Here is an 18,369-nt window from a genome sequence, read left to right as displayed (position 1 = left end):
TGTGTGTGTGTGTGTGTGTGTGTGTGCGTGCGTGCGTGCGTGCGGGTGTGTGTGCGCGCGCGTGTGTGTGTGTGTGTGTGTGTGTGTGTGTGTGTGTGTGTAGGGGGGTAGTGTATTACACCTGGAGCTCTTCCACACCAGCCTCATGCATCTTTAATAGAGCTCATTTGCACAGGCCCTGTGTGTCGGGGCACAGAAGCTCAGTTCAGTACGCCCCCCTCCTCTTCTCTCCCTCTCCTCTCCTGTGCTCTCCTCTCCTCTCCTCTCCTCTCCTCTCCTCTCCTCTCCTCTCCTCTCCTGTCCTCTCCTCTCCTCTTCTCTCCCTCTCCTCTCCTGTCCTCTCCTCTCCTCTCCTCTCCTCTCCTGTGCTCTCCTCTCCTCTCCTCTCCTCTTCTCTCCTCTTCTCTCCTCTTCTCTCCCTCTCCTCTCCTCTCCTCTCCTCTCCCCTCCCCTCCTCTCCCCTCCCCTCCTCTCCTCTCCTCTCCTCTCCTCTCCTCTCCTCTCCTCTCCTCTCCTCTCCTCTCCTCTTCTCTCCCTCTCCTCTCCTCTCCTCTCCCTCTCCTCTCCTCTCCTCTCCTCTCCTCTCCTCTCCTCTCCTCTCCTCTCTCTGCTTCTCCTAATATAATTCAATGTTCATGAATACCGTTGTGATGTGTTGAGAAAGACAATGGTTTCCCTGTTCAACCCTCTAGTTGGTGCTCTGTCAACATAATAAAAAAAGTAAAAACTGACCCAGTGTTCTTAGTGTTGCTATGATTCATGCTTTGTTATGAAGATGTATCTTTCCATGGTGTCTTTACCACCGTTGTCTCAGTTAAAATGTCAGTAGCAATTCTACATTCATGCCTCATGTCTTGAGATAGAAGTAGCTCCTGTGTAATGCAGAATCCTGTGTAATGCAGAATCCGTGCAGCGGCTGTTTCTGGAAGGCCAACATCTCACCAATACCAACAATAAGTTCCTTCCTCCCTTCCTTCCCTCGACACTTTCTTCCTTTCTTGCCCATTTATTTTCCTTTCTTGCCCCCCCTCCCTCCTTCCCTCCCTCCCTGCCTCCCTCCCTCCCTCTCTCCCTCTCTCCCTCCCTCCCTGCCTCTCTCCCTTCCCTCCTCCCTCCCTCTCTCCCTGTCTTCCTTCCTTTCATCTTTCCATCATCCATTCCCTAACCACTACCGAACAAGTGGAAAAGCAATTTCTCCAAGGCCAAGTTGACATCTCTGAGTCTCTCTACCTGACAGGTGCGTTCTCCACATCAGGATCCTTGGCCGTGACGATGCCCACCAGCGCCCCCAGCCTGGCGTCCTCCTGCACCTCCATTATGGCGCCCTCTGCTGGATGGAAAACTGGCGGCTCGTCCGTGTCTGAGACGCTGACCCGTACGATGGTCTGGTCCTTGAAGGACCCCAGGTCTACGAAGCGAGGGTCCACATGCTTGTTGACGGCCTCCACCACCACGTTGTGGGTCCTCTTGTTCTCAAAGTCCAGAGGCTGGGAGAGGAAGCAGAGGAGAGGAGGGGAGGGGAGGCAGGGAAGAGGAGGAAAGGAGACAGGGGAGAGGAGGAGAGGGGAGGGGAGGAAGGGGAAACCTTGCATTAAAATTTGCAGAAAGGTGTCATGTTTAACTTTGTAGCACTTAGTGTTCAGGTTTGCTTTCAATCACTTGGAGATTAATTGTAACAGACATTTAAACCAGGGGTGCCCAAATTTGCACGCCACTGTATGCAGGCTTACATTGAATGTCAGGACTGTTTGAGTTGCGTTTGTAAATTCTCAATTGATAATCTAAAACACCAACACCTCTGTATGAGGATCTAGTCAAGTGGGTGTTTTATTTTCAAAGGATTCCTTAAGTACCGGTACACTATATTCAGAATATGCAGACCAAAATGTGCATATCTACTGACTGATATAATATGTCTGTTTGACTGTTTAACATATAATTATTAGTTAGTGAGTGCAGATATGATGTGATTTGAGTTGTGTTTCGTAATTCTCAATGGATGATCTAGAAACCCTCCGCCCACCTTCTTGATGGTGATGATGGCCTCCTGTGTGTCTCCGTCGGTGGACACCTTGAAGAGCTCGCCTCCCTCCTGGTCCTTGATCAGGTAACTCATGTCTGTGTTGTCCCCCATGTCCGCGTCCGTGGCGATGACACGTCCCACAGACGTCCCCACCGCTGCCCCCTCCGACACCGAGAACTGGTACATCTCTGATGAGGGGGAATAGGAGGGGTGGAGGAAGAGGGGTGACAGTGGGGGAAGAGGGGGATGAGGAGGAGGAGAAGAGGAGGAGGTGGTGGTGGTGGTGAAGAAAGAGAGGGAAGATATGGAGGGGGTAGAGGAGGAGGAGGAGGAGGAGGGGTAGGAGGGGGAGGTAGGACAAACAGGAGGCATTCAGTCAGATAGCTCTTCATCAGACATCACCAAGTCAAAACAACACTCACAGAGGTGGCGACTGGCCAGGCGACCTTTAACCCTTCTGGCAGCCGTGATTGAATAATTAAACACGGTCCTGCTGGAGCTTTGGCTCTGGCTGAAGACTGGTATTATGCATTTTATGTTAACAAGGTGTGTTAAAGATGCTGACCCACAGCTGGAGACTGTCAGGACAGGGGGAATACTGTCACCGGGGGCGGAGGGGTCTGGCCTTTCTACTGTCACCGAGGGTGGAGGGGTTTGGCATTTCTACTGTCACCAAGGGTGGAGGGGTCTGGCCTTTGTACTGTCACCGAGGGTGGATGGGTCTGGCCTTTCTACTGTCACCGAGGGTGGAGGGGTCTGGCCTTTCTACTGTCACCGAGGGTGGAGGGGTCTGGCCTTTCTTTCTTTTTTTCTTTTTTTTTTTGAGTGGGGCAGTCCCACTCATATATTTTTTTTTTTTATTATTGACAGTTACAGTGAAGATTTAGACAGGAAGAATGGGTGAGAGAGAGGAGGAATGACATGCAGGATATGTCCCTGGCCGGAATCGAACCGGGGACCCTGCGGTTACATGGTCAGCGCTTAACCCGCTACGCCACCTAAGCGCCCCGGGTCAGGCCTTTCTACTGTCACCAAGGGTGGAGGGGTCTGGCCTTTCTACTGTCACGAGAGAGGAGAGAAGTGGACTTAAAGGAGCAGGGTGTGCGTTTGACACCTCTGGCCACCATCGCACGATTCTGTTTGAAGTACCAAACAACCACATCCTTCATAATAATATTATTCAGACATTAGCTTTTGTATTTCTGTATCCACGCATGACTCGCAGAGGGAGCCACCAGAGACAGGAGGGCAAAAATCGGTGAGTTTTTTTTGGGTAGGACACTGGGTGGGACACTGCATTTTAGAAAGCGCTTTTTCTGAGCCGAAACTGCGTTAGTCAATTAAATATTGATATCAAGAGATCTCATTCCCTGATCGCAACAGATTAATTGCCATTATTCATGACAACCATTAGGAAGCTTTTAGAAAGACTGAATGTTACATACTGGACATTTATTACTGTCACTGGGGATAGAGACATCTCTGAACACACAGATTAGATTGGGGGTATGCTGTAAATATGGATGTGAATGTTTCCTCTCTTACAGCTTTTCTCTATTGCTTTAACACTAACATCTGAACCTCAAACACAATAGCCAAAAACTGAAACTGGTTTATTTTATCTCACACCAATTCATCACAACGACAAACACATTTCTTGCTTATTACTCATTTTGCAGCTCTAAAGCACACATTTAAGAAAACACTCAATACAATTCTCTACATTTGGCACAATCTTTCTTGATAAAATCTCTTGTGTTCACACACAAGACACTTCCACAAACACTACCATTCAGAATGCTAAACTCAAAACCAACAATCACACAATCACACTCCTCACATGGGCAAACACCTATTGCTTTTCAATTAGCAATCCTAGCTTTAGCAATAAAAGGGTCAAAGGTGAGCTCTCATGTGTTGAAATATATCAGAAGTATATCTGGGCTGGATTCATGCCAGGCGATACTTTCCCCTCTGCTTGGCCAGGGAGAACATTGTCTTTGATGTCGACGAGATGTTGAGGTGTTTGTGTAGAGTATTATGCAGAAGGCTTATTTTCTTTTTTCTATTGTTTGTTCTGTATGAAGAACACTTTACAAATCCAACTGTCATTGCTGAGAAAAAATGTTCTATTCTTATATTTGTGTGTTTTACATTTGAGTATGAAAACATAACAGTTTATAACAGGCTACTGTATCTATGTATTATAACACTGAAAATGTTTTCCGCTGATCGTGTTTTCCATTGTGCACATCAGGGTCAATTGGTTCTAGTGTCTATTCATCAAGTGTCTATTCATTTGATGGTGTGTGTGTGTGTGTCATTTGACAACAACATTTCATTTTGAGAAGACAAAACATAATTTTGAATGCAGGGCTTGCTTTTGCAAGAGATTTGTGGAGTTTAGGGTTTTGTGTGTGAGTTTTTGGCTTTGTGTTAAGAGTTAAGAGAAAATGAGCTTTGCTTTGAGAAAACGTGTTAAAGCGATAGAGAAAAAGTGTAATAATGCCAATAGGCGGGCCAGTGAGGATGGGAGACCTCCGCAGTTAAAGGGATAGTTCACTATAACAACATTTTAAAATCAAACTCATGTTTGAAATGAGTGATTCTAGACAAAAACAAAACAACTCTTCAATATTTGAGGCCAAATCACCTCAATTTAACCATGTCAGAGAGTTATTTTGAGGCGATTGTGACCACAGATGTTTAACTTGAACCCCCCATCACTCTCATAGTGTTGTGTTAGCAGAACTCTGAACCATGGATTAAAGTTTCTCCTGGCCTATAGACTAATTTCAAGGTAAGGAACTATCTGACTATAAATTGAAAAATCCTGAACCACCTTTGAACACACGGGCAGGCCGGGGAGAACACCTTAATTACGGATGGGAAGGTGTCCTCTCCCAATACTGTCAATGTGGGTCAAAGGTCATCGGTTTATACTGCCAGCGAAAATGAGACACATCATCAGTTAAAGGGATAGTTCTCTCCGAAAATCAATCTAAAATCAAACTTGTGCGATTAATCATAGACACGAGTGATTCTATAATGATCTACCCCCTTTAATACTGTCAGGGTGGATGGATGGCGTCTCGAACACTGCCAGGGCTTTTGAGTACAACACTATCTATGTAATGTAAGGTCCTGCGGTAAGTGATGACCTCACCGCGTCTCCCAGTTCATGCGTACAGTACTCTCTTATAGACACTATCATCTCAGAGCTTTTAGACGACCGCAGCACTTCTAGGGGGCCAAAGCTCACCTATACAGTATATATGATTAACTGATTAAATATTTTATAGGGGTGGCTGTTGGAGGTAGAAGAATTGTGAAGCATGGACCGGAATGAGTAATGGTATCGAACACGTGTGGCTGTGGTTCGGCTCTGATATTATATTATTATTATTAGTAGTAGTAGTAGTATTATTAGTAGTATTATTATATTTTTTTATTTATGTATTTGTGATTATTATTGTGTGTGTGTAGAGAGGATCAAGTGTACACACACACACACACACACACACACACACACACACACACAGAGAGAAATGAAATTGTATCACAACCCTATGTCATATAATACATTGAAAAAGAATGTTCTCTTCTACTCGGAAATAATAAGATCAACATGTGTTAATTTCTACTGTACTGTACATCCCAGATTGCTATGTAAGTGCTTGTATGGAACAGAGATAGATGTAGAGATAACCAAACAGAGGCCACATCTCCTAGTCGGATCGAAAGCAGATTATCTGACATGATGAGTTGACGGAGAGATAGATTCATCCAGAGGAGAAGAGGAGATATACATCAAAGCACAATAAACTTGACCTTGACTCAGTGTTTCTCTTGGCCGTTATCAAGCCGAAGCTGTTACTCGCGCACAGATGAAGGAGAGATCAGATATGAGAGAGAGGGAGGAAAAACACTGGGGAAATTAATGATGAGAAATGACAGAAGGAGGAAAATGAGACAAATGTATATCCCATTCGGGCGTTCAGAGCTTTGATGACAGACCCTATCAAGTCTTCAACGCCAAGCAGCTGCGTAACAGGTCTGTGGTTGCCTTTAGGAGTGAACAGTATGTATGCATGTAGAGCTAAATAGATACGTGCCATTTAGCTGACGCTTTTATGTAAAGCGACTCACATTGCAGTGAGTGTGTACATTTGTCAGTGTATATGGTCCCAGCAGGAATCGAACCAACCTAAGCATTGTTAGTGCTCTACCAACTAAGCCACAGTGAACCACTATGCTACTAGCTAACCGTATAATAATAGGTAACAACCTGGTTTCAAGCAGCCAGATCTCCAGTCCATCAACAGAATGTGCTAGCAGTACTCAATTTACTTATGTTATATATTAGTTTATTTGACAGGGACAATGCACAATACATATTTTGCGCCAGATATAGCTCAGAGCTAATTTTCATCTGTAGTCCTTGGGGGGATGAATAACAGCTTGTTTTCAAACAAGCCAGACCTCCAGTCCTCCAACAGTGTTTACTGTTTACTGTACTACTAGGTAACAACCTGGTATCAAACAGCCAGGCAATAAGTCCTTCAACAGTAAGTGCTACTCGGTAACTGCCTGGTTTCAAACAGCAAGACCATCGGGTGTGGTATGGGGTCAGTGGGTATCATGCACTTAACCGAGTTACAGATCAGAAGCCACTGTCAGCAAATTGTAATGTACGTGAACAGCAGGGGAGGCTCCCTCCACCAGCCTCCCCTGCTGTACAGAACAGTGTATCTGTTCAAAGCATATCTCTGAAGGCAGACGGTCCAGAGGGAGGGAAAGGATTCTTCCCCCTCGTATTACGTTCTTCTCTTCGCATGTGCTGTTAAGCTGGGCCTGTAGTATATCGCTTTGGTGGAGTTGATATTAACTTGTGAATTGTTTTTAGTTTTTTCTTAAATGTCATTTTGCTTGGTCAAATGTAGGTCAAATTCTCAGGGATTCTGGATTCCAAAATCCAGTAGGTGGGGTAGAATGTACTCTATATTGAATTCAGAGGTGGCTGGTGGAGGTAGGAGTCGGAGGATGGGCTCATTGTAGTGTATGTATTTCTACCTCTGATTTCTACCTCCACCAGCCTCCCCGGATTGAATTCTTCATCATGATAGGGTAGAGAAAATCTTCCATTTCAATTGTGTCTATTTATGTACGTCATATTTTCTCTCCATTGACACATTGACACAACATGTTTCATCTGTGTTTGTTTTCCATCTGATTAAATAACCTGCTGTTAACATGAAACCATAAACAATAAGGAATAATCATTCCTAATCATAATCAATCATCAATCATCAATAATCAATCATTGGCTAATCTATAATTCGGCATCTTATCATAGGCAGATGGACATGTGGGGAAACTCCCAGAGAATTTGCATCAGTGGATTGCCTAACCCTTACATCAGAGTGTCTTGCCCAGGGAGAGACACAAGTGAAGTGATTTTCTCAAAGTGCTCTTGGCAACTCAGCAAGACTGACACTTATATTACTGGTGGGATGTAAGTACATCCATCTTCTTATCTCCTTATCTGTCTGTGCGTGCGTGCTTGCGTGCGTGCGTGCGTGCGTGCTTGCATGTGGGTGTGCATGCGTTTGTGTGTGTGTGTGTGTGTGTGTGTGTGTTAATAGCAGACGGACTCACTCTGCGGGAAGCGCGGTGGGTTGTCATTAACATCCGTGATCACTATGGTCACCGTCGTCGAGCCGGAGAGACCGCCCATTTGGCCTGCCATGTCAGTTGCCTTGACGACCAGCTCGTAGCGATCCTGCGTCTCCCGGTCCAGATCCGCCACGGCCGTCCGAATCACTCCTGATGATAGAGGGACGGAGGGGGGGGAGGGGAGAGGGGAGAGGGAAGGAGGGAGAGGGGATAAATGGAGAGGGGAGAGGGAAGGAGGGAAAGTGTGTGTGTGTGTGTGTGTGTGTGTGCGTGCGTGCGTGCGTGCGTGCGTGTGAAAGAGAGGGTGTGAGAGATGGTAAGAGAGAGAGAGAGAGAGAGAGAGAGAGAGAGAGAGGAGTGTGAATGAGAAAGAGCCAGAGGGAGAGAGAAAGAAGGGGGGGGGGGGGGCAGGAGGGTGAGAACAAGACAGAGAGAGAGAGAGGGTGAGGGTGATGAGAGTGAGAGAGAGATGCCGACTGGAAAGGTCACATTAACGGTTAGCACATCCCCCACATCTTCTCCTGTTTGAATATCAACTTTCAGGCAAGTGCTCGATTATAGGAGGCACAAGTGCAGCGCATTCCATTTCACCCCCTCGCCTCGTCTCAATGAAGCAGTGGGTGTCCTATCTCTGACTCCTTGCTTATACCATTACAGCTGAGCGGTATTAGAATGAATTATATATAGGGTCGGAATGCAGCCACCGAGGCCTCAGAATCAGGGCTTATGAAAACAGTTCAGGAAAAAGTGGATTTAAGACAGTGAGAGAGGGGGGTGGGGAGAGGTTGGGAGAGAGAGAGAAAGAGAGAGAGAGAGAGAGAAATAAATTATCATAATCCAGCCTGAGTGTCTGTGTAGTCCCACTCCAGCACTGTAACCGTCTCTGCATGGTCTCTACAGTCGTTCTACATAGACCACAGTTCCAGATACATTCCTCTATGAGAGAGTGCATTGCTATATTTGTACCTGGGGCCTATTAAATGAATGCTCGGCAGTTTGGGTCACAGTAGCGCCGTATTAAAGACTACCATCATGTTCCGGTCAGGTAAGGGCTATACTGTTGTGATCCCAAACACCATGTGATGGAGTTGCAATGGCGTCGTTACCCACTGGGAGTCCGGGGCTATAGCCCCCAAACAGTTTATGAATAGCCCTGGATCTCTGGATCTGAATTCCTTTTTTAATTTATATTTATTTTTGTATCTGTATGTACTGTAGGTTGATACATTATGTCTATCGATTTAGCCCAAGCAACCCCCGCACCCCCCGTCGACGAAAATCTCCGCTAGCACCCCCCACCCCTATCAACGGAAATCTCCACTAGCAGCCCCCCCCCCGCACCCTTCCCCCCTTGATGCAATTACAGCCCCCAATGTTTCAAGACCCGAACAACGCCTCTGTGGAGATGGTTAAAGTACATACAGATCTGGGAGCAGGCTACATATTATGGTCATCATAAAATATGCATACACTGTATATAGTACAGCAGCAGCCCGGAGTTTCTCCAAGACACCCTGTACAAACACGTCCCAATACAGTAAACCCTGAGTGATATTGTATAACCCCCTGAATTCACATATCCCAATACACTAAAACCGTGAATGTTACGGTATAAAGCCTGAACTCCTCACCTCCTTGTTAACGCCCTCGGGGGCTGAGTGAAGAACTTCAAACTAGAAAGCAGGGTGCAGGCAGCTGAAGTTGCTTCCCCCCTCCCGCAGACAAACATGGCATCCTCCCCTCTTTCCCCCGAGCCCTACCACCTTACCACCCCCACCCCCACCCTGTGTGTGCGTGTGCGTGTGCGTGTGCGTGTGCGGGTGTGCGTGTGCGTGTGCGTGTGGGTGTGTGCATGTGTGTGCGTGTGTGTGTGTGTGTGCGTGTGTGTGTGTGCGTGTGCGTGTGCGTGTGTGTGTAGTAATATAATTCTATTCCCAAGCGGTGTATTCAACTTGATAGTCCATTGTTTGCCTTGGCTGTGTGATGGCATCTCTCCCCTGAGCTTGTGTTGTTGAAGGACTAACACATTCCAGTTACAATGCCATAGAGTATAGCTGCAGTCTATAGTTGCACTGTGAGTATATTTAAAGCCAAATACAGGGCCAGGATAAGCAGGAGGCTAATACTGCTTTCAGCAACAAAGGAAGAGAAGATAATTGCTTTTTTTTCTCTCTTCAAAATAACCTTGCAGTGCTTGATGATTCAAAACTATTCAATTCCCTTTCAAGTGTAACATGAAAAGGTCCGAAAGGGAGGTCTTATGTTTCAGGTAGATATTGTGCTCAACTCAACTATATACATTACCACAACCACCATATTTAGGATCTAGTGAGCGAACACTCCTCGAACACTGTAACTGCCAATGGCCCCTGGTCATAGCCTAGACCTTAGGGGGGGGGTATTCCATCAACGTCGCTAAAGGAAAATGCAGGCTTATTTTTGATAAATAAACCTGAATTACTTGATAAGACCCGCAAGACAAAATAAGCATAGATTTTCCTTTCGCAACATTGATGGAGTACCCCTATGGTCTAGCATAGATTACTTTTTCTTCCGACTGATGGATAGATGATTCACTTACTTAGACTAATGTATTTGTTGTAAGTCGCTTTGGATAAAGGTGTTTGCTAAATGCCCAAAATGTCAATGCTACTCTGATGCTCCTCAGACAATCAGCCATAGACCACATCTTGGTCACGGACAACAGTGAGGTAACAACTCTCTTCAGAGTGACTTATTGTCTTATTTACGAGGTTATATCTCCACTGTTGTTCTCTCTCTCTCTCACTCTCTCTCTCTCTCTCTCTATCTCTCTTAGTCTTGACCTCCCCCACTCACACCTATTAGACTGGCCCGCGTGCATACGGAGTAGGGGGAGGTGAGGAGGATGGGGGGGCGCGGGGGGGGGGGGGTAGGATTTGGTACGATCCCCCCGTCTCCAGCCCTGACCCTACAGAGACAGACCCATTCATCATCCCGGCAGCGGAGCGCGGTGGAAGGACCAAAAAAAGGATCATTAAAAGTTTAGTGGTTCCCTCTCGGGAACAGTTTGCAGGGAACACAGTCTCGGGGTGTATCTGGGAGACGACTGTAGAGGCTGGAGGCCAACACCTGGGGGTTTACCTGGAAGACTAGCCTACAGAGCAGGCCATGGACGTCATAGTTAGGCTGTACCTGGGAGAGGAGATACAGCCCCGCAGGGAATAGAGACGAAAATGCTGACAGTGGAGGAGTCTATTAGAGATCACACACCTGGTGATGTGTCCATGTAACACTACATGAGGGTTTAATGGTCACCACTGACATTTCAAGGTGTCACATTTTAATAGTCTATTCACAAGACCTTTTCTGCCTGCTGCAATAACTAGACAGTACAACTCCGCCTCCCGCTGGGTCAATCTGCGTGATCAGAGTGTGGTTGGGGGATGGTAAATATCATACTGATCTGTTCTTACAGTACATCATGTTCAGATGTGTATTTTTATTCTAATTTCTATCTCATTTGATTTCATTTTCATTTTATTCTATTATTCAATCGTCACTTTATTTTGTTGTTGTTGTTGTTGTTGTTGTTGTTGTTGTTGTTTGTGGTGTGAACTGCTGTAACACCTTAATGTCTCCTCGGGATCAATAAAGTATCTATCTATCTATCTATCTATGTTTTGTGGGGGGAAGCTGAAAACATATGAAGTGAATGATAACAGATTTGGACAAATGAAGAGGTCAGAGTAATTTCACTGTATGACTGTAAATGAAGTCATGATTAAAGGAAAGATCAAAGAAGTGTTTTTGGTTCACTCCGGTCCACGACCTGTCTGTCCATCCCTCTGTATGTCTGTCTGTCAGTCCCTCTGTCTGCCTGCCTGCCTGCCTATCTGTCTGTCCATCCCTCTGTCTGTCTGTCTGTCAGTCCCTCTGTCTGCCTGCCTGCCTGCCTATCTGTCTGTCCATCCCTCTGTCTGTCTGTCTGTCAGTCCCTCTGTCTGTCTGCCAGCCTGCCTGTCTGTCTGTCTGTCCATCCCTCTGTCTGTCTGTCAGTCCCTCTCTGTCTGTCTGTCCGTCCTTCTGTCCGTCCCTCTGTACCAGAATCTCTGTCCACAGTGAAGAACCTCTCTCCGTCCAGGACGCTGTAGATCACTCTGGCACTGCTGCCGTACGTGGGGTCATCTGCATCCGACGCTGTCACCTTCATCACCGAAGTCCCTGTGGAGAGAAACATCCCCACGTTAGAGCAGGACAATACACACACACACACACACACACACACACGTACACACATTAAACCACACAACTCCTTTGCTAGTTTCAAAGTTCTCTGAAAAACGTACAATTAGATAGAATTAGATAAAGTAGAACTTGGCCTGGGGTGGTCCAGTGGTCTAGCACCACGGTCCACAGCGCACACACATGCCCATGTCTGCATGGGTTCGAATCCGGCCCATGCCCTGCTGACATGCCATCTCTCCCTTCTTCTCCTTACTTGAGTGCCCCACTCAGAAAAAAATAATTACTAACTAACTTACTGCTTCAGTTACGAGTAGCCATGCTTGTTTGAGGGTGAAACTCGTCGGGAAAAACATTTCTGAAAAATGTTGATAGTTTACTCTTCAGTCCTCGAAATCACCCTGGGTGGTACAAAAACAACGCACCGAGAGTGGGACCCGGTCTCTAGTGGAAAGACGCAATGGGTATTCTGCCCTTAGCAGGGCGACACGTCGTGTTTGTGGAGATGAAAGGCAACATGAAGGCACCGCTATCTTAAAAGACTGATGAAAGAATGGGAAATACACAATAACAAACAATTATCTGTAATTACAACCACTTACGGAGGGGAATAAATTCAATAATGCCTTACAATGGTGATTTATGAGGGTTACACTGATTTTCATTAATTCAATACTTGCTCCCTCTCTTGCACGCGCACACTTTTCTACTTCCAGTCAATTGTGTGTATCCATCAGCCGCTGGCATTCGATGCAAAGCCACATATTTACATTTAGTCACACGTTTCAGTCAAAGCTGAGCCCAAGGACTTGTAACGCTTAATGTACTAAAGCTCACTGCTCCCACAGGGTAGAGAGAGAGGGATGCTAACTAGCTTTTTAGCCCAGAGCATGCTAGCACGGCAGCTAGTACGGCCTTTCCTCTGTGAGAAACACCTTGAGGATTCTGGAAGCCTCGGGTCCTCAAGGACACAGTGGGACACAAGCCTCTGACCTTGAACCCTTGACCCCACCTTGTTCCAATTACAACGCATTCCTTTCTTCCTCAACCAGGCAGGGACAGAGGTCAACGGCAAAGGGAGTCAGGAGCTGTCCCTAGCAACGGACATAAATGGTAAATGGACTGCACTTATATAGTGCCTTTTTTGCTACTCCAAAGCTGCTCCAAAGCGCTTTACAATGGCCTCTCATTCACCCATTCACACACACATTCACACACCAATGGTTATATAGGTTAGGTTAGGTTAGTCAGGATGTAAACCGTTCCCTAGCCAGGGGGTATACTGTAGGTAAGAGTCAGGATGTAGACCGTTCCCTAGCCAGGGGGTATACTGTAGGTAAGAGTCAAGCTGTGGTCCTGTCCCCAGCCAGGCTAGAGGTAATTACAGGCAGCTGGTGGTGTCCAGGAAAGGTCACATCTGTAACCTGTCCCCAAGGCCTGTCATGCTAGCGTCCGACAGCATAATGGCCCTATGCTAATGATGCTAATTAACAGGAAGTGTCAGCGAGCTGTTTGTTTCCTGTCATCAGCCTCGAACTCCCCAGGGGAGGGAGGGAGGATGGGAGAGGTGTGGGCGGGGGGGCAAGGTGTGTGGGGGGGGGGGGGGGAGGGGGCAGAGAGCAGAAGCCTGCTCTGATCACAGATGACACTTTTTTGGGGGGGTTTCTCTTTAATCTTCCTGTAGCTGCGGGATTCTCCCATGTGTTTCTGATGCAGAGCTAAAAACGGCTGATTATCTGCTATTTATCATTGATATTCCTCTATTTCATTAGAGGAGTTAGATATTATTAGCGGAGCTCAACATAAAAGTTCTCAGCAGTTATTTGTGACGAATAGCCCTGTGTTACCCAATGATAAACTTGAGGTTACAGTCAATTTCCCTGCTAAATGCTCCGAGCGTGTTATCTCATATCCCACAGAATGAGGTCTGTCTGCGTTGTGTGATACCATCATTATCCCAACCAGAATATGCCAGCGTAGACATATCCTGACACCCTAGGAATACTATAGCATCGCTGTCTGGTCAAGATCAGTTTGAGACTCTTCTTATCGCATTAGAAACCCAAGGTATTATAAGCTGTTTGTATTACTGGGGACTGGTAGGGGGTGTCTGCATAATTCTGTCTACCTGGCGGAATGTGCGTATGTGGCTGTGTGTGTGTGTGTGTGTGTGTGTGTGTGTGTGTTCATTTTGCCTACCTGGTAGTGCCATTCCTTTTTAAGGGATTACTGCCTTATCCTAATTTTCCCTAGGTAACAATCAGCTTGACACTCTGCTGTTTCCAGGGCAGCTTGGACCCTCAAACCAGACGGTTAGTGGAACTATATAAATGCAAATGCTACTTTATACTGTTTATATTAAACAGGGAAGCAGGGTTCAGAGCCAAGCCTCTTATTAATGTACCTGGCCTCAGTGCTCAGAGAGAGAGAGGTCATTAGTAATCCTCTAGCGGACATGTTGGATGGTCTGGCTTCAGCTGGTTCACCTAGTGACACACTCCTAAAGGCTGATTCAATAAAAACAACTTTATCGACTCCAAATTGGAATCATAACAAACATTACTGTCATGAGCAAATACATATCTTAATGAAGAAGAAAGCACCGCCCGAAAAATTCATTATTCAAAGATTAGTTTTTTTCTCTCTCTGAAATGAAACTTGATTTCTGCCCTGAAATTGGGCGACTGAAGAAGGTATTGTTGTAGTAATTGTTTAGCTGTTAGTACTGGTGGGTTATAATAGTGGTTGTGTGCTGAGTGTGCAACATTACTCAGATATAAACAGACACTTTCCTGTGTTTGTGATCCCTGCCTCATATTCAGCTGACTCCTGTATTAACAGTAATGATTTCTCTCTCTACGTAGTCTAGTAACTGTAATGTACACAGATGCATCATTGATGGCCAAGGCCGTAGACCCGCTGCCTTGGTCATCAATGATGCATCTTCTGTGGAGCTTGGAAGCCACACCAGATTGAAAGAGCTTCATTGGGCTATGTGTCATTGTGTATGAGTATTTTACTGTTTATTTACTCTGTGAAATGTCATGTTGTCACACACTGTATATCTGCTGCGGAGCTATGGCTATATCGCTAACAGGGCTACGGGCTATAAACAGCCATCATGTGATATTACTGTTAATAGGGTCAGCTGCTGGCATAAGCAGTCTATGCGGTTTGCTTAGGGCCACAACCGCTAGAGGGGGCCACACTTTTGCTGTCGATTTAGTACAAGCAACCACCCGTCAATCAAGACGTCCGCTAGCCCCTTGCTTAGGGCCACTAAAGTCCACGGGCCGGGCCTGACTGTTAACTCCCAGAAATGATATTTGTGTATTCTGAACCCTTACTGCATGTCTGTATTTAACCTGTATGTAACCTTTATTTAGCCTTTTACAAGTGCCCTAAGCATACACATCATCTACAATCATACACACTTACAGCCTTATGAAACACAATCAGAAGAAACAGTCACACTTTTAACAAAGAGGTCCTTGATCATAAAATGTAAATTGTCCAAGCGGCGCTAGAACAGAACAATGAACTGTGATGTACTCTGTAGATGGTTCCGGCAAGAGGTGCACCGTGTACTAAATTCGTTGGACTCCCGAGAGGGAGATCAAGAGTTAACCATCACTGAGACCCAGTTTGTTAGGTCTGATCAGGGACCTTTTCAAAACAGCCTCGGCCACTGAGTGCAGATATGTTTTGGTATCAAACTGTTCTGCACAATCTAAATGGCAACTGTATATATGAATAGTATATGAGCTCTTCCGGCTTTTAGTACTGATGGACCCACGTCACTGACAGAGTGACGTGACCTGCAGTATTCATGCTGACCCTGTTCTGCGCTGTGACTCCACACATCCTCACCACGGTATGAAAGCGTGATGGTTATGTCCATCCTCATCTCCATATCAGCGAGTTGCCTAATGTGCACACGGCTGAACTTAAAGGGTACTGGCACAGCTACAACCGCCCCCGGACCGGACCCCGCCCCCTCTCCACCCAAACTGCTCCCAGCCCGTCTGATTTCAGTTAAAACAGCCAGGAGGCATTAGCACTGACTGGCTATTTCACAAAAGATACATTACAGAGATCCTCCTGCTTCTCTCCCCCATTGTAAAACTCCCACAGCTAAATGTCCCGTCGCTGCTCTCCACCCAATAGGCTTCTCATTTGGGAGCGGGGAGACAGTCATGTGACATTTGGTGGTTCTGGTTGGTTATTACATTGTAATAACAGGCTAGCTACAGTAATACAGTGTTAAGGTTACCACAAGGGCAATGCTCTTTGCTACCCGCCTACCTTTATTACAGTATAATATTGTTAAAACGCTTATACTCTTATATTACAATTAATAATTGTTAATTGTAATATTCATTACAATGTAATACCATGGTAATTATGCTTCGTTACAGTGCAATACTGTGTTTATATGCTTTATTACAGCGTAATACCGTGTCAATATGCATTATTACAGTGTAATACCATGTAAATACCATGGTAATAATCTTTACTAGTGTAATAGAGAGTTCATAAGAAGAATGAATGAATGAATGAATGAATGAATGGACTTTATTGTCATTGCTACAGTACAGGTACCAAACAACGAAATTTAGGAGGGGTGGCTCCCCTGGTGTTAGGAAAGGGAAGAAAAAAAACACTTTTAGAAAAAGAATAAAATCACAAGAAGGTAAGGAGCTGGTTTACATAAATAAAGGCTATGTACACAATCCACTGTACTATACTGCACAGATAGTCAACTAAGAAGAATGGTCATAGAGGCTCTGCTGTTTAAAAACATGAACATTGCCATGGAGGCCAGTGTGGAGCTTATCTGTACTGTGCATGCTGTTGAAGATATATTGGTGGGCGAAAAACACAAAATACGGATGCTGAAAATAAAAACAGAATGCATATTCAGAGGTATGTGGGCACAAATGAAGGCACTAATGAAAATCTAATTCTGAGGGCCATCATCGTTTGAAATGGAATGTTTTGGGGCGATAGCTTTATATCCGCCTAGATTGATGCGCAGCTCAGTTTTAATGGCATCAACACAGGCTGTTGAAACAGCTCTCTCCACAGCGATCTGCACTCAGAGGGAAGACAGTTCAATTACAGCGCTGGGAGCTGAAGGAGCCGAGGAGAGAGAGAGAGGAGAGAGAGGGGAGAGAGAGGGGAGAGAGAGAGGAGAGAGAGAGAGGAGAGAGAGAGGAGAGAGAGAGGAGAGAGAGGGGAGAGAGAGGGGAGAGAGAGAGGAGAGAGAGGGGAGAGAGAGAGGAGAGAGAGGGGAGAGAGAGAGGAGCGAGAGAGGAGAGAGAGAGGAGAGAGAGAGGAGCGAGAGAGGAGAGAGAGAGGAGAGAGAGAGGAGCGAGAGAGGAGAGAGAGAGGAGAGAGAGAGGAGAGAGAGGGGAGAGAGAGAGGAGAGAGAGGGGAGAGAGGAGAGAGAGAGGAGCGAGAGGGGAGAGAGAGAGGAGAGAGAGGGGAGAGAGAGGGAAGAGAGAGCCACGTGTCAGAGACACTAGACTGGCAGCTATTTAAGAGGCCGCCTCGTAAAAGAGATTTGTAGCCCTTCGTCTCCGGGCGCTGCTGCTGCGGCGAGAGATGGCGGCGTGAGTGACGGGGGCTAACTGCATGCCACGATACCTCCACCACCACAACCACCCCGCCACACCCCCTACTCACCCCACCTGCCGGTCTGATACGCCCTAATCTCTCTCCCCAGCATTATGGATCATTTAGTCAGGCCATAAAGGTTGAGGTGTTTTCACATGAAAAGTTATTTCTCCACTATACTTCACCACCGTGATTCATACCTCACCGGCCCATATAAAGGCAGGAAGAAAGGGTGGGGTGGTGGTGGTGGTGGAGGGCGGTGGTTGTTGAGAAAAAAATGGTGGTGTCATAAAAGTCAATGGACTGCTTCCCTTCGTCTCTACTGAGGTCCATATGAGGATTTAGAGGCGGAGATATCCCCCCAGCCCCCTCCCCCTCCTCCTTTGTCTCCTGACAGGGGGGTAAATCTGGTCTTGATGAGCTCTCACCTTGGTTCTTTTAGTAGACCATGTCAGTGTCTGTTTAGTGGACAGTGCCGTAGAGTGGTGGGCCTTCGGTTAGCTTCCAAACTGCTGCTACTGTAAGTCCCACTGTAAGTCCTCTTCCTCTCCGTTTAATGCTAACTCTGCCGTGTGAGTAACTCTGTGTCTAGGGAACCTAGGGAGGGGGCCTATGAAGTACACTCCCAAGAAGTAATGAAACCCAGTCAGAGGGTTTGTTTAATCATGCAAAAGCCTAAATGATTCTCCTTCATACAATTAAACAACTGTACTGAAATTAGGTGCATAGAACTGCATCTAATCAAATCTGTCAACTAGATATTCCTTACATCATATCGAATCAAGTCATATTGATTTATAAAGCACATTTAAAACAACTTGCTACTT

At 46.1% G+C, this 18,369-nt stretch overlaps 1 protein-coding gene across 1 annotated transcript in view; it reads right to left on the bottom strand.

Annotated features, from left to right (window-relative positions):
- cdh22 (cadherin 22) overlaps positions 1-18,369 on the bottom strand; it is a gene marked incomplete at both ends in the record, with an annotated part of 83,808 nt that overhangs the window by 48,325 nt on the left and 17,114 nt on the right. Inside the window, 4 exons of the mRNA XM_080548071.1 lie at positions 1,231-1,487; positions 2,024-2,211; positions 7,682-7,849; positions 11,783-11,902. Coding sequence (XP_080404197.1) covers positions 1,231-1,487; positions 2,024-2,211; positions 7,682-7,849; positions 11,783-11,902 — 733 coding nt within the window. The remainder of the gene's footprint in view (positions 1-1,230; positions 1,488-2,023; positions 2,212-7,681; positions 7,850-11,782; positions 11,903-18,369) is intronic.

The sequence above is a fragment of the Nansenia antarctica genome (genome assembly GCF_963989245.1).
Source record: "Nansenia antarctica genome assembly, chromosome: 18".
In the NCBI taxonomy this organism is placed as follows: Eukaryota; Metazoa; Chordata; class Actinopteri; order Argentiniformes; family Microstomatidae; genus Nansenia; species Nansenia antarctica.
This window is presented reverse-complemented; position numbering and strand designations above follow the sequence as displayed.